Raw genomic sequence first — 17275 nt, forward strand, 5'->3', positions numbered from 1 at the left:
CCCCCACATGCCTTCATGGCCCAGAACCATATGAGAAGAACCCAATTACATTATCTGGGCATAATCCCCTGCCATGTCACCTGATACTGAAGTGTTTGGATGTAGTTGCCAAGATACTCCCTAGTCTGAATTTTTAGGCATCTAGTGCTACAAGTGTTTGATTTGAACCATTTTATAAATATAGATTTACTGCTAAGTGCTTAAACATGTTTCCAGTACCAGCCACCTGAAACTCTTCCTAATCATTCATACAAACCACCCATCCCGACTCTGATGTATGGGGCATGAGTAAAGGGATCAAGATATAGTTCCTGACCTGAAAAGGTTACTCACGTATTGTTGGAATTACAGGATGCCCGGAGAGCCACCGAGAGATGTGAATGCCAGTAGCAAGAACACTGACGCAACATTTCAGAATCTCTGCCAGTTTTCTTGCAAAACCTCAAAGGCTTGTTATAGAAAGATTCTTATGGGTGTCTTTTAGTACTGTGAGCCAAACAGGTGTTCTTTTGTTCCTCCATCAATAAAGAGCAATCATAACTTTCGGCTTGCTCTTTGCATGCTAGTCATTCACAGAGAAACAAGACGGAGCTGGAATGCTTTGGTCGTTATGAATGAGATGACATTAAAGCAAACTACACTTTGAAGGGTTCTACCAGCTGTCGACTTAAGTACCCGTCTGTCACATGTCACACAAAAGTTAATATGCCATTGTAAATAATGCATATGTTACAATTGACTATGATTCCTCAACTTCCATTTGCAACCCGGAGGCATAGTGAAGTATAAGATGTCACCCTGACTGCTAAAATTGGTAATAAGCTAGTCACATGTGTCACATATCTCCAAACTAACCTTCAGCCCAATAGCGCCAGCCCAAAAGATCCATGGATTAAGTGTTGTCAGCTCCCATTAGTCCAATGGAAAGAGAGATTAGATGCATAAGAAAGAGTTGTAAGCAATGCTAGACAAGGCAGCGGTGTACCGTGACGGACTAGTGTGTTTGACCCTCTCATAAATGTCAAACAAAATGAGTCCTCTCATGTTATGAATGTTTATGCATGAAGGTTGGCTATGCTGTTTAGGGACGTCAATTTAAGTGCTTGTTCAGTCCAGAATTTCTCTTTTACTTCCTCTTCCTGCAGATACCTTCCATTCCCTGCTCTCCTTCACTCTAAATCATACCTACTCGCTCTTCGAAAGCACCTACGGGGCGATCTCTCAAGACGCTAAACCCTTGGTGTCTACCCTCTTCTCTGACCTTGACCTCTACCTCCGTGGTGATGCCAACACCTCTGTAGAACACTCAGTCCACAGTTTCTACGACAAACTTTTCCCATTGGTATACCAACACTTGGTCAATCCGGGCTTGGGTTCAAATGTTTCTACCTGGTCCTCCGAAGGAAGCGAATGCCTACGTGCCACTCGGCATGACATCAACCCCTTTGGCCCTCACCCGCAAGAACTTGCTCAGGGACTGTCTAGGGCACTAGTGGCCGGTCGTGCCCTCAGTCGGGCACTGGCGGTGGGTTCCGAGGTTCTGAATGCCCCCGAATCGGTGGGAATGGCGCGCCAATGTGGACGTGCACTGGTGCGGATGCTGTTCTGTCCGCACTGCCGTGGATTGACCCTGATCCGACCTTGCGGAGGCCTGTGTCTCAATGTGATGCGGGGTTGCCTGGCAGGTCTAGCTGAGCTGGATGGGCCCTGGAGACGCTATGTAGCATTGCTGGAGGGGCTGAGCGGGGCACTGTCAGGGGGATACGAAGTGGAACTGGCACTTCTACGCATCCGGGAAAGAATTAATGATGCCATCCTTACTGCGCAACTCCATGGACCACATCTCAGCGCCATGGTGAGTCATGCTTCTCTGATTCATAGAACACGTTTATTTTTATTCCACAAATGAGCTGCACCATATGCTGGACTAATCAGGTCTAGCATGCATGCACTTGCAGCAGCATGTTCAGTGATTGGTGCATATCAAATGTCTCACCCAATCAGGCTATGCAGTTGCAAGGCTGCAGTTTTACTCAACTGCTATTCTTGCATGTACTTAAATCTTAAATTGATAATTCTTATAAATTAGCTTTTAGCATAAAAATACTTGGTCTTATTCTCAATGGTGTTATGAAGTCTTGCAATTATTATATCTGCAAGGGGTTTATTATTAGCTCAATGATTAGGAGCGTGATTATGTGGTAATATGAAACGTACTGTAAAAAAAATGTGTTGGTCATGACAGTGTGACTATGGCTGTCTGTAAGTGAATACCCAGCCGCCCACCCTGAGGCTATTCATACCATCAACGCCAGAGTCTGTGTGCACGACATAGGACGACCGTCTGTCGGTCTCTCTCACTCGATTCTTTCACTGGAATCATGGCTAAAGGGGCCACAGGAGTTAAGGGTTTTGTGACAGCTCAGCTTTGCACCCATCATGTCCTGGTGATGACAGCTGTATATGGCTAGGTCAAGTTTGAGACCGCATTCCCACAAATCTCTCTCAAAGAGCATAGACTTGCCAGTCAGAATGGGAGATATTATTACTTAAGCCCCCAACCGCAGCCCCCATAAACTCCAACCCCAAACTTACTGCTCTACAATGGAGGCTGCTTGTGGGAGTTTGACCCCCCTTAAACACTCCATCACTGGATCAAATGTTGCTCACTCACTGATGCCAGGCTGGAATGACTTCGGGCTCGCGTTACCTGGTCTGGGCCCAGGCTTAAGAGACAGAGCGCTAACAAAGTTGTTACAACCCTAATGGAATTGACCTGTAGACTGATCAATGAAGTTATGATTTGGCCAAACAAAAACTACACCAGTGGTTCCGCTTTGGGACACAGTACTTACATTGGACATCAAGTGGCAGGCCAACATAGAAGCAAAGTTACAAAAAATTTAATTTTGATTTGTTTTATGCTGTTAGAAGCTGCACAACCCATGTGTATCATCACCTATTTGATGTGGTTTTTATTTACCTGCCTTTCATAGATCTGTTCGTGGTTTTTGAGGATAAGAGCCCAAAATAAGTCATGATACTTGTCCATGTTGGCATTTAGCTCATTTGGTTAGCTTCTGCCAAGTTATGGATGAATTACCAAAAATACTGCTTTTTAATTTTTTAATTTTTTTTTATTTTGCATATTGCTTTATTTACTGTAACCACAGAAATGATTGTTTATGCTAATGTCACAATAAGGCTCCTTATGCAGTGGTCAGGATATAATTCATACCTGTGTTGTGTTACAAATTGCATTCAGTCACATTTCAGAACACAAGCTTGCATAGCGAGAAGCATTTGCGCTAACTTATGCAGTGGTCAGGATATAATTCATACCTGTGTTGTGTTACAAATCGCATTCAGTCACATTTCAGAACACAAGCTTGCATAGCGAGAAGCATTTGCGCTAACATATTAGCATTTGGGGACTTAGATGTACACTACAAATGAAATCAGGTTCGTTATAATGCTGTTGCTAATTGTAAAAACAATGAGATTCTGAAGAATAACTTGTGTTATCTTCATTGTTTATAAGATGTCTATATGTGCCGCCCAGCACTGGCATTGACATGGAGGACTATGTGGCCTCTCCAGTCCGTCACGCTGCATGTGGTCTGGCGCTATCTTGGTGCTGCTTGAGTTGTTTGGGTGTTGTCTGGTCACAATCAGCCTGATGTCCTGCATGCAAATTCACCTCTGGACAAAGACGGCTCCCGTGAACCGGCCGGCCCCTTCCCAAAATGCAATGCAGCTAGCGAGGGGCCAGAGCAGGGGAATAAGAGAGCTCGGCTAATCTTTAGATAAATAAAGCTTTGTAGACGATATACAAATACAAACAAGTTTACAGGTGCTCACATTTATAACTTTTTAAGTCCTCATTCCGTTTTCTAATTTCTAGGATATAGCTAATATATGTCAACTATGGCAAAACGGGCTATTGATTGTCCAGCTTATTTTGACTTTTTTTTTTTTATTTAGCGATGATGAGAGGCTGAATAAAAAGAAATACACATTTTATGTATACAAAAATGTTCACGTATAATAATTCAGTATCCAATACAGTGAAAGTTTGAAGTTATTGTGCAAGTTTGTTCCAATTAGAAATCAGTAATATTGTAAATATTAATCGGGTGATATTGTGCCATTTATTAGTGGCCACTAGATGGAGTAATCTCTTCGAATTGGTGTGAGTCAGTTCACAGAGGCCTAAATTGTGCCATTCGCCGGTTTTTTTCAAACACATAATAATTCTTCATATCTCTTTCAGGTGGGTAAAGTTTGTGGTTCCTTGACCGAACCGGTTTCCTCCACTCCAGTCAGTCCCACCTCAAGAAGTTTGACTCCTTCAGTAAACCCAACCATTGAACTCCAAACCTCAGTCACATCCTCCAGTCCTACAACACTACCTAATACAGGCAACCAACATGAGCACATAACACTAAAAAGAAGGTGAGAAAATGACATCCACTGCATATAATTGTTGAACATATATTGACCCTTTAAGAAATTAAAATCCTTACCAATCAGATGTTTCAGATTGTAAATAGTAACTTCCCTGCTGTTTGTCTTTCTTTCTTCCGTTTTCTTTTCTCTCAAATCTGCACTTGTCGATGACCCCAGGTCTCTGCCTCTGAAACCGTCCAAAAACGACAAACCCAGAAGCCTGAAAAAGATTTCAAAGTAAGCAGTAGCAATTCAGCTTCCAGGTTTCCAAGTTTTTTCAAAGAAAAATTATCTCTAATTATTTTGCCATAAAATGATTTTGGCTGTCAGCCTAAGAATGTTCTAATGATTTAATCCCACATCAAATAAACGTGTGCGAGCAAGGAAGAACACTGTCAGCATTAATAACAGTCACAAACAAGTACGGGAGGCCAATCTGCCGCTTGTGTCTATCAGTGTTTGGGCATGTTTGATTAGCGTGATGAATGGGGCAAAACTGGTTGTAGGCTACTGTATAATTATGCCTGATTTGATGGTTTTTGATAACTTCCTGAAAGCCTGAACTTCCTGCAGGGAGTTTATGGGCTACATCCAGCGGTACAAATCATTCTTCTCCACCCTGCCGGAGATGCTGTGCGAGGGGGAGGTGATGATGGATGAAAACACCTGCTGGAGTGGAGAAGATGTGGTAGAGAGGTAAGCTTGGCTTGTCAGAAGAAGGCATGAACTCAAATTTGCATGTTAATGCAAGGATTAATATGGGTCAATGACATGGCACTCATTTTATTTTAATACATTAAAAATGCACATAATATTAAATTATTTGACAAAGCAGTTTCAGGTTGTAAATCAGCAATTCATTATATGTGTGTGTGTGTGTATATATATATATAAACGTTTTTATAGAAAATATTTTATAGTTTGTTATAGAAAAATAACAAGAGTCAGAGTCCAGAGCCTCGATCATAACATTATAACAGGCACCTTCCGACCAGCACTATCGCGGGTCCCAACACAACAGAGTGCGGCACGGGACAACACTTGATGGGCGAGTGCGGGTGGGATGCGGAAGAATAAGGGTGTACTCACACTAGGTAATCTTAACCGTGCCCGAGCGTGTTTGACCTCCAAAGCCCGGTTCGTTTGACAAGTGTAATCACTCCGTGCCGCACTCGGGCGCGGTTCGTTTAGCCGTCTCTGGCTCGGTTGGAGGAGGTGGGCCAGGACGCGGTTCAGTTGGGCTCGGGTGCGGTATGCATGTAGTGTGAGCGCTAACCGCGCCGGAGCGTGGAACTTCTGATACGTGCAGCATGATTCCGTGAACAATTCTGAGTGGCAAAAGTGATAGACCTGTAAAGCAATATATTGTGAGAGGGCCGTGTGTTACCGCGTCCCAAACGACTCAAAATAATAAACCACAAAACGATGCACTCCACTGTGCTGAGTGAGAGCGCTTCTCTGCTGCCTTCACGTGCTATCGGAAACTTCTTATTTCCCACTTATGAAGTCATGATTACGAGCACGTTGCATTCTTTTCTGTTAAAAATAACAGTGAACAGTGGTTGGTTTGTGACTGTTGATGCTTAGCCTAAATAATTTTATCGGGAGCGCCGTTCATGTGAGTGCTGCTGCAGTCTTAGGCCCACTCCAAATGCTCTCATTGGTTTAGACACACGATGACACCCATCCCAAGCCAGTACTGATCAACATCCCACCCCTCCTGTGACCCATGGTTTGCCTGTATGTGTATTCAGAGTCAGTGAGACTTTCAAAAAATAGCGTTGATGCGCGATAATATAATTGTCGGCATTAATTAGCCTAATTAATGCATTAGCGCGATAAAAACACGTTAACTTGTCCAGCCCTAATATATATATATATATATATATTTGTGCACACCACACTTACATATCCAAAATGAATTTATGTGTATATGCCTAAACCATTAAATTGATCAAATATAATTTATTATTTCATTGGTATTTATTAGATATTTGGTTACAGTACATGAAAATATTACAGTTAATACATTTAAGTTAAGTTTAAGTTATTTAAAACAAATGGTTGAAAATAGTGCTTGGCACATTCATTTTAAACTGGATACAAGATTTCTCAATTTCTTTAATTTGGACACTCTGGTTTGTCAATGATCCATATTACTGTTATGCTGACCAGAATATTAAAGATATTTGGGTCATGGTATTGGCAAGTTTTGTACATTTAGTTGATATAACATCAACATCATGATATCAGTTGCTTTGAGTGACTCTATACTGACAGAAAATGGAGCATATTGAACAAGATTTTCAGGCTGGCTGAAGACTTATTCTTCACAAACATGAGAATGTTTCTGTTTTCCCACCCAAAATGATTGTAATTGAAGGCAGTCAAATCAGATATCGCTCCAGAAAGGTCTCTATTTACTCTGTGAGGTCATGAAGTTCATAAGATGGCCAAGAGGAGTGTTGGTTGCCATGGATTATCGTGGCTTTTTTCCAGTACTCATCCGGACGGAAGCTTCATTCAGAAAGTTCTGGAGTGCTATTGTGACACAAATGAGATTCCCTGAAAAACACACACTCAAAATAAACATTTGCTTATAGGCAGTTTTGCTATCAGCATATGTTCATTTAGGCTTATTCTCTTTTGACTTCTGCAACACAAAATAACCACAATCGCTTTGCTTGAATGAACAAAGTTTTGTGATTCCAGATATATCCCTCTTCTGGCCTCATTTGCTCCTCAGCTTTGGCTCAGAGGTTAGAGATCCCACTCCCCATTCACCCCCTGGACAAATTGCTCCATCGCCGTCCACGCTACGGCAACAACGCAATGCTGGCACCGTCCATACTGGAGGCCCAAACACTGGGTAGTCCTGGAGACAGGCCACTGTCACCATGGAGCAAACCGACTAGCTTGCTAATTTTTATTATTTTTTTTGGTTTGTAAAATCTCTGTTATGAGACAAGTTTTTATTGTGTCAAACTGAATTGATTTGTCTGAAAGATAAAGATTTAGTAGTTACCTAAATGTCATCGATTGGTTAAATTTAGATAATGCTACGTTTTTGCCACATGGCATTTAGGTGACCACTAATCTTTATCTTTCAGACAAAGTAACTCAGTTCGACATTATAAAAACTTGCTATGTATTTTCTAATACAGAAATTCCACAAACTACAAAAACAGCCCTGTTGAAAAAACCAGCATATGCTGGTTAGGCATGTTTTGACGCTGGGATGCTGGTTTAAGCTGGTCCTTTGCTAGTTTATGCTGGTCCTTTGCCAGCACATGACCAGCATAAACCAGCAAAGGACCAGCACAAACCAGCAAAGGACCAGCTTACACCAGCATCCCAGCGTCAAAGCATACCTAACCAGCATATGCTGGTTTTTTCAACAGGGAGATTAGCAAGCAGATTAGTCCATTTTCTCTATGCTAATGGTAACACTCTCCTTTTGTTGGTACAAAGACTATTGAAACAAAATACTAGCATACTGCTCAGTATACACTAAATACTGCCTTCTGTTTTACAAATATGAGACAGAACATGCAAACAGCATGACAGTGCTAACATTCAAAACATGTAGTAGTATTAGCTTTCTATGTACTAAATAATACTAGCACATGCTGAACACATTAATCAACAATAAATGTTTCAAACAGTAGTACACTATATTACTTGTAGTGAGTTGCAAACACTTCTCTTGGAAATAAACGAGTTGTTTAGTTTTTTTTTAATCCGTTTTGTATAAAATGTCTTAACATTTAACAGTCTGATAAAATCATGAGTGAAGCAAGCAAGACATCACAGCTGATAATACAGTTCATTTGTCACACAGGAAATGGAAAGTCAAGTTAAGTGCAGTGCATTATGGGATTCCTTGCTGTGTTCTCTGTTGTATACTGCAAGTTTTGATGTAGTATACAGATCATTTGCATTCTGTGCACAGTATATATGCTATACACTGCAGAAATAGTGAAATTAGCATATTAGCATGCTATTCTGGGCATAGCATATTTTCCTGTGAGCACAACCTCTTCAAATAAGTCAACACTGCCCCCTTTTGGACAAAATAATTCTTAGTTAATTGTTTGAACATTACATTCAACCATGTTTCAACCATGAGGCAAAAATCCCCACAAATGATTGCATGAAACTAATATATTAGCCGTCTAAAAATATTCTGCCACTTGGCCATAATAAACAGTGGGGTCAAAGAAATACATTGAGGAAAACGTGTTCACAAGATGGCTGAGCTTTCACACTGAGTTCAGTCCAAAACATGCATTTTTGGCTTGGAATTTTCAGGTCCATTTGGACGGCTATATAACATTTCAAATTGAGCGAACAAGATGGCTTTAAAAAATGCTTAGCTGGAGTTGTGGTTCACCTCCCACTGCACAGTGCAGTGTATGAATGGATGAATGTTTCGTAGGATGGTGGAGTTAACCAAGGAAATGTTAGCATGACTTATAACTTGGTGCCAGCCAGACTCCAAGCGAATGGATGTGTGAGGTTACTGTGGAAACAGTTTGTTTTTGTTTTCATTTTAGGCGACTGCCGTCCGTGGTCAAAGTCCTTTGGTATTTTGGGTTGTTCTTAGTTTCTCTCTTTTTCTCTCTCACATTTTATCCATTACTGACGCCACTGTTGAACTTTAACTCACATAAAATGGTTAACAGATTGGAAAAGTGAGGCCACTGCTGACTCACTCACTCACTCACTCACTCAATCGTCATGAAATGCTCCAGCCTCGATCTCAATGTTGTGACCTGCTTAGTTTTCCTTTCCTCTGTGGTCTTAGACTGGCCGTGTCTTCAATTTCAGCTCTATTAGATTATGTGTTTTCATTGAGGACTCACCCTTATGCTCACCATAACACTTATTTTGGTTTTTAAGAGCTTACGACTGAATATGGTACAACCAATCGTGGTTTTAGGTGGTTTAGCCTGGTTAAGCTAGTGTTTAGCTGTACGATTGGCCTTAAGCTTGTAGTTGTGTTTTGTAACATGATAACTTGCTTATATCCAGTCTAAGCAGGTTATTAGTTAGTCCAAGTATGTCATTAACTGGTTCAAGATTCTCATTAGCTAATTCAAGATAGTCAACAAACCAATGTTTCAAAAACTACCCTGACCACCATAAGCTGGTATGAACAGCTGTTAGCTGGTTTCTTGCTAATCTAAAGGCCCGTTCACAACAAGGACGATAACTATAAAGATAACGATAAAGATATAGATCTAAAAATCATTCTCAATATTAAAGAATAGCAGAGTCCACACCACAACTAATAACAATAAAGACAAAGAGAAACGATATCGTTGGAATCCCTTTCAAAACTATTTTTTTCCAGCTGATGAACGATAAAAAATTGACAGCCAATCAGAATCCATCCTGCTGTAACGAGCTCGAGAATTTAAAGCGGCAGACGAGCGTGCGCTTAGAATAAACAGACGATATCGTTCGCTGGTGTGGACGCTTATATCGTTATCTTTATAGTTATCTTTATAGTTATCGTTCTTGGTGTGAACGGGGCTTAAGATAGTTTACCATGTTCAAAACACAGCTACTATCATAAAATGGGTTTTCCAGCAGAGAAGTGACTGAAAATAGTCGAAAAACATTAAACTAGATCATTAAAAACCAGGTAATTCTGGCTATTGCTGCTTTTCCAAAAGGATTTGTTTCAAAACATTGGTTTGAGTCACAAAACTTAGCTAAAGGCTACATTTGACAAATTAAGAATTGAATTTCATAGTACTTTGTCTAATTTTCACTCACTTTTGTACTTTTCCATATAAAATGACCAATCCGTGTAGCATGTTAAGTTTAGCTTCACTGTAGGTCTACTTACACCTCTGCTTAATAGTAATGCAAATGCTAATACACACAGTGTTTGGTATAATAAGCCTAAAGTAAGTGTTTTGGTATCATAATGATAATGACTTCAAAACACCACAGTGCAGTTTTAGCATATTTAGCACCTGCTTAAACAGGACTGCGGTTGGTTGGCGGAATTTTTTTCTTTTTTCTTTTTTTTGCACTGAGATACTATTGCTCAACTATTCAGTAAATTCTCCACTGAGGCCATATGTAAACTTAGTGAACTATCTACCTAGACAGTATTTCATAGATGGGCCTTAGTGCTGTCTAAATAGGTTTCGATATATAGCATACAAATGCCACATGATATGCTAATATTTGCAGTATTAAAGGGGTCATATGATGCGATTTCAATTTTTCCTTTCTCTTTGGAGTGTTACAAGCTCTTGGTGCATAAAGAAGATCTGTAAAGTTGCAAACACTAAAGTCTCAAAACCAAAGAGATATTCTTTATAAAAGTTAAGAGTTAACCACACCCTCCTAAAACGGCTCGTTCTAACACGCCCACACATTTCTACCTCACTATGTGGGAAGATTTACATAACGCCGCCCAAATGTTCACGCAAAAAAAGAAGGCGTAACTTCTATCTAGTATTTCATAGATGGGCCTTAGTGCTGTCTAAATAGGTTTCGATATATAGCATACAAATACTACATGATAGCCTACACTAATATTTGCAGTATTTATAGTGGCTGATTGACCTGAAAACCTGTAACGGATACTGTAACTGCATATAGGATATCCAGTGCTTGTATTACAACTTATTATTGAACTACTCAATTCCAAACAGCTGCTTTAATACAGAACAGCGCTGTTAGCTCTGTGCAGTTCAAAGCTGACTAGATATATTACAGCTGTCCTACATTAGCATGGGCCCTTCCCAACTTCATAGACCACAGACAATAAATAGGATGGAAAACTAGCAACCAGAAGATCTTACACCCGGTTATTACACACATGAGAAGGCACACAGCTGAATTCATGCTGACGTAAGACAGGATAGCATAGCTTACTCAGATGCTATACACCAAAGTTGTGTATTCTATAGAAAAGGACTTGTTGAAATATTAGCGTATGGCATCCGTTTGGGCTGTGTGTCATTGCCAAAGGCAATAACTTGTGGAAAAGCTGTTCTAAAGAATGAAGAAACCTCTAATGCACAGCTCATGAAGAACGGATATTGCTAGCTCATTAGGTGCTGAGTTTCATAACCTTCTGAGCAAACAAATGAGCTAATCCAATATAGCAGATGAATTTAATTGGAGCTTTGCTCCTCACAGGGGGATATGTGTGTGGTTTCTATGGGAAAATAAGCAGCGTTTAGTCGAAGGGGAACTCCAAACTCTTTGGTCTTGAGCTGGGTAAATATTTTTCTCTGACTTTTTTCTGGTTTGGATTCATTTAGCCGCTAATTATTGTGAGAAATGTGGGTGAGTGCAGTGACAGGCCCACCGCTCTAAACTGTAAGACCCATGTTCTCGCTAACACATCTGTTTGGAGAGTCTGATGTTCTTTGTAGCTTATTTGAAGCAGTTTGTCTGTGCCATAATCAAAGTACTTTATGAGGTGACTTGTTTGTTGTGGTCTTTCTTTTGTGTATGAACTCTTTTTAGGAAAAACAGGACTTGATTATATCGGTATTTGATTGGATTGTGTGTGGGTGAAACGTGGTAGGCTATGCTAATATTAGAGGCGCTTGTTGAGGCAATTTGAATGAACAATTGCTCATACTTGTGCTAAAGCTCACTGAAGTATCTATAGAAAGTTTGAATCTTGACCAGTATCTGCACTATTTTTGTCTAGAAATGATTAGTGATAAAACTGTATTTCTACTTGTTTAAACTAAAGATGCGTGTATTTCTTAAAGGGACAGTTCACCCAAAAAATGATAATTCTGTCATTAATTACTAGCCCTCTGTTTGTTCCAAACCCGTAAGACCTTTGTTCATCTTCAGAACACAAGAGCACAGAGCTTTCTGACCTTCCATAGACAGCAAGGGAACTGAAATGTTAAAGGCTCAGAAGGTAGTAAGGACAATGTTAAAATAATCCATGTGACAACAGTGCTACTCTCGTGAACACACGTCAAAGACTGACACGGAAGAGAAGAAATTGTTGAATAAAGTTGTTGTTTTCTTTGTGCACAAAAAGTATTCTTCGTAGCTTCATAAAATTGAACCACTGATGTTACATGGACTATTTTAATGATGTTCTTACTACCTTTCTGGGCCTTAGACGTGGTAATCCCATTGCTGTCTATGGAGGGACAGAAAGCTCTCGGATTTCATTGAAAATATCATAATTTGTCTTCCGAATGAAGATGAACGACATGAGGGTGAGCAAATAATGACAGTATTTTAATTTTTGGGTGAACTATCCCTTTAACAACCTCAAACAATTCCTTATCAATTACAGGTGTCTATTTTAGTTGATAGTTTTAGTCTCCAAAAGTTTGTTGTTCTATCTCCTTTTTAGGAGTTTCTTAAGTTTGGACTTATTATTTTTGCCTGGCAAATTGAAAAAAACATACGTTGATAGTCTAGAATCTAGCAACCCCACCTCTTAAAACACTAGCAACATGCTAGCAACCCTAAATTTAATTAGTTTTAATCAGTACTGACTGTACCAAGACAGGGATGTAGTTGTTGTTGTTCCATCTTTTTTAAGGAGTTTCTTGAGTCTAGACTTGACTTGGCCCAGTACACTATAGAAATGTCCTAGCAATCATCCAGAACACCTGAGCATCCACCTAGCATAGTGCTAGCAACACTAAATCTAATTAATATAGTTAATTTAATTCATTCAGTACTGACTGTACCAAAACCGGGAACATTTATTAAGACGTTCAATAGGGCCACTTTTAATTTAACTAATAGCTATTCAAAATGGATATCTGAAGCCACTGATAGACTTGTATTATCTCATCAAAAATGCAATACGCTCAAAATGAAGTGCATCATGGAAATATTCATACTTCCTTTGAGTATCTGCAGAGAAATAAAGAAGATGAGCAGCCATTTCAACAGTCATGCTATAGTAAATTTCCATAAAAATGTCTGTTCGTTATGATCAGTCTTAAGGCTGTATGTTTATTGAAACACGTCGAGCAGATTGTTTCTTCTTTAATTATGCGCATATTGAGCACATTTGGCGAAGAAAGAAAGAACGAGCCAGTAAAAATGATAGTATTCACAGACAGCTCATTCTTCTTTTAAATAAGCCACATAATCCGCTCCTCTCATGTAGTGAATACTCGCAAATCTCATCTCCATCGTACCTGTCGTCCAAATGCATTTACGCACGACAGCTAAAAGCACAAACCAACAAACAAGTCTATCTCACGTCGGTTCCTGACAAAGTGCTTCCACCTTGCAAAGTGAGCCGTGTTCGGATGCAGCATGAGGTGTCTGGGGTCATTATTTATTCACTTAGATTAGCTGTGGTGAAAACAGCGGGCCAATTCCCCCACAAGCATTCATTTATTGATGCGCAAGCACACGGCTGCATTATTCTGCCCTCCCGCTGCACTTTATATGCCCCCCACTGTTAACCCTTTGATCCGTCTGTCTGACTGTCTGACTGTCTGTCTTCCTGTCTGTCTCAAGGACGCTGGTGCTGGAAATAGCTTCTGTGTGATAATCCAGCAATTGCTAAAAAAAAAAAAAAAGGGTTTTGCATAAATTGATGGATGTGTGACGTTTATTCTTCATAATATGGAAATTTGCGACAGTTAAAAAAGGTGTTGCCCTTGATGAAGTTCCTTTATATTCAATCAATATTTTGTCATGTCATGTTGAATAATTTCATGGTATTAAATTTTAATTTTAAAAAGAGTAGTGTAATATATATATATGTGTGTGTGTGTGTCATATCATCATGTGTCATATTGTGCATTTTGGACATTTTAATTGTGGGCTTTAAAATTGGGTTCTTGTCACTTGGCCCAAAAATAACCACCTAGCAACACCCTAGAAACTAACTACATGCCAACATTCTAAATATGATATCATATTACGTTTTATGTTAACTTTGGACCTTTTAATTGTGGACTTTAAAATTGGGTTCTTTTTACTTTGACCAGAAATTAACCACCTAACAACACACTAGAAACTACATAGCAACATTCTAGATATGATACATGTCATATTAAGTTTACGCAAACTTTGGACCTTTTAAGTTTTGGTTTTAAAATTGAGCTCATTTGACTTGGACCAGAAAGTAAACACCTAGTAACACCGTAGCAACCACATGGCAACATTCTAGATATGATACATATCATATTAAGTCTATGCAAACTTTAGACTTTATAATTGTTGGCTTTAAAATTGGGCTCATTTGACTTGGACCAGAAAGTAAGCACCTAGCAACCACATGACAACATTCTAGATATGATACATATCATATTAAGTTTATGCAAACTTTGGGCTTTTAATTGTTGGCTTTAAAATTGGGCTTATTTGACTTGGACCAGAAAGTAACCACCTAGCAACAGCCTAGCAACCACATAACATTCTGTAAACTATCATTGCAAGTTTTGTAGAGGCAACCAACAGTATTATGTTATTTTCCATTTACTTCTGTTACTTTTGCTCATTAGAGTCGATTAAATCCCTGCAGCTCTGCATGTTTGTAATCTATCCACCCTACCACCCAATCATATCTGTATTTAAAGTTCACACTTTGTGCTTAATCAAAGTCTTAACCTATCTGCCCTGCCTGAGCTTGACCCATTGATCTTATAGGCTGCTGAACATGGCACTCTGACAGTCGCCATTGCAACCAATGTTGAGATGTCCCCCCGAAGAGTGAAGACCTAGCGAGACCTTTTCCTCAAGTTTGTTTCCTCATCAACATCCTTCATTGAATAGCATTGTCAGGGATCCATAAAATGGTTTTATTGTCAACCTGTCTGAATTTATTGTGCTTTCTCGAATACTGTTTAGTAGGTCAGCATGTTGTGTTGCTTGCCTGTGTTGCACCAACTTGGCCTTTGTTGAAGGACGCCCTCCATTCGCCTCCGTTAACGTCTCTAATAAAAGGGCACAGGGTCAATACCTACATTTGCAGCACAGTTGTGTCTTCAGGCTTCACCGCAGGCTTCATAATGAATCATTTATGTGGGTGAAATGGCTGTCTGAACATCCGATCAATCCTTGGGCCTGTTTCTAATAGACAAGCCTTGAGCATTCCCTGCATTTTTTAGGAATCCAGACCTCAAAATTGGGAGATCATTATCATCAGACCAAAGAGTGCTTGATTTCTGTACTGGTAACTTATCTCTTGCTCTGTTTCTGCTGCAGTTATACAGGTCACGTGGTGGGGAATGGACTGCAAGCCCAGAAACACAACCCAGAGATAAAGATCAGAAGTGCGGATCCAATCCTGGTCAACGCGAAGGAAAAGCTAGAGCACTTCAACCAGGTAGGTCTCAAAACACCTGAGGTCAGAACATCCATCCTCCCACATTGAACCAAAACATAGGCTCTTAACCCTAACCCTAACCCTCTAACCTTAAGCTAAACAAAATCATTGTAGTACTGAAGCCAGGTGCATTTTGGTGCAGTTTTTGCAATACTTTTGTTGAGATATTAGGGGCAGCTTTGAGGAATTCATATGAGATGTAATCAACTTTGATTGTGTAGGGTGAACATGCATTGTGCGACTTCTGATAATTAGGAGGTTCTGAGACTTTGAACACATTACAAATCAATTGAATTGACATGAAGAGTTCCTTGAATTTCCAAAATGACTTAAATGTCCAAAATGTTTAGCTAAGGTTAAAAATGATCGGGAGCTTGTAATACACAATGCAAGCCACTGCCGTATGAGATTTAACAATTTCCACCTGATTTCCTTTGACGCGAAAAAAAAAAAAAAAAGTTGGGACAAGTCAATCAAATAAATTTAATTGGGATTAATCAATCAAACTACAAGCTAAAATCATGCATGTACGCCAGTGGTGTGCAGTGGTGTTCTGAAATGAGGAGATCAAGTTTTGTTTGTTTGTTTGTTTTTTAATAAAATGTAAATTCATGTCCCAGTCATATTTTCTTGGTTAAATAAACATTACTTACACTATCAGGAAAAAGACATTTTTATTTTATATTTTTACATTAACCGTGTAATCAATATTCTATTTATGAAAGCCAAGTATGATTCTCATCAAGCTTAGTTTTAAGCATTTTACATTTATTCCAAAATAATAACTCAAGCTGGCAACAATTTAAACAATATATTTTTACTTGTGAACTTATGTTCAGCTATTCTTTTTAATACTTAACTTTTAACTATTTTTGAATTTTTTGGATCATCAGTCATCAAAACTTGGTAAATATTTGTCACAGCCACTGAGATTTACTTTAAATTTCACGTGACTTTCCCCCATTCATTCTCAATTACCCCCCAGGAAACCCACCATATGCTTTAGGGGGTCTCTTAAAACTCAATGGACTCAGGGGAGGCGAGAGAGTCGCGGACTCCTGCTGTAACTTTACCTGCTGGTGTCGCTGTTGGACAATGTTTCTTTAGGAAATTAGTGACTTATACACTTTTTAATGTTATATTTTGTAATTTTGCTTGTCAATGAGGATGTCAAAACACAACTGATAAGTCAGTGCTGTCTGTTATGACTTAAGTTTACTAAGGTGTACCCTATATCCTGAAGTCAAAGACCATTAATGGTCTGTTTCATCTTTTAACCAAGATCTTACCAGTGTCATATTGAACAATCTGACAAACAATTAAAAGTACAGCTATAGCGCATGTGCGTTTCTTTTTATAAAACTTTCCCTGAATGTTTGCTTTGTGAACCAAAAAGAAGACATTAAGAACCACCAGAAGCGCTAGTTTCATGCTTGCCCACCAAACAAAAATAGTCCAACTCAACGCCAGCGCACATGTCAAGAGTGGTGAGACGGTGTCATTAGTCCAGGGTTTGCT

At 39.4% G+C, this 17275-nt stretch overlaps 1 protein-coding gene across 1 annotated transcript in view; it reads left to right on the forward strand.

Moving 5' to 3' along the window:
* Positions 1 to 16030, forward strand: part of LOC107715049 (glypican-5-like) — a 23797-nt gene extending 7767 nt beyond the window's left edge. The window contains exons 3-8 of the mRNA XM_016521091.1: positions 1146 to 1855; positions 4274 to 4455; positions 4627 to 4686; positions 5023 to 5145; positions 15637 to 15757; positions 16013 to 16030. Coding sequence (XP_016376577.1) covers positions 1146 to 1855; positions 4274 to 4455; positions 4627 to 4686; positions 5023 to 5145; positions 15637 to 15757; positions 16013 to 16030 — 1214 coding nt within the window. The remainder of the gene's footprint in view (positions 1 to 1145; positions 1856 to 4273; positions 4456 to 4626; positions 4687 to 5022; positions 5146 to 15636; positions 15758 to 16012) is intronic.
* Positions 16031 to 17275: the final 1245 nt, after the last annotated feature.

Source organism: Sinocyclocheilus rhinocerous, unplaced genomic scaffold (assembly GCF_001515625.1).
Source record: "Sinocyclocheilus rhinocerous isolate Xijiao unplaced genomic scaffold, SAMN03320098_v1.1 scaffold509, whole genome shotgun sequence".
NCBI classification, from domain to species: Eukaryota; Metazoa; Chordata; class Actinopteri; order Cypriniformes; family Cyprinidae; genus Sinocyclocheilus; species Sinocyclocheilus rhinocerous.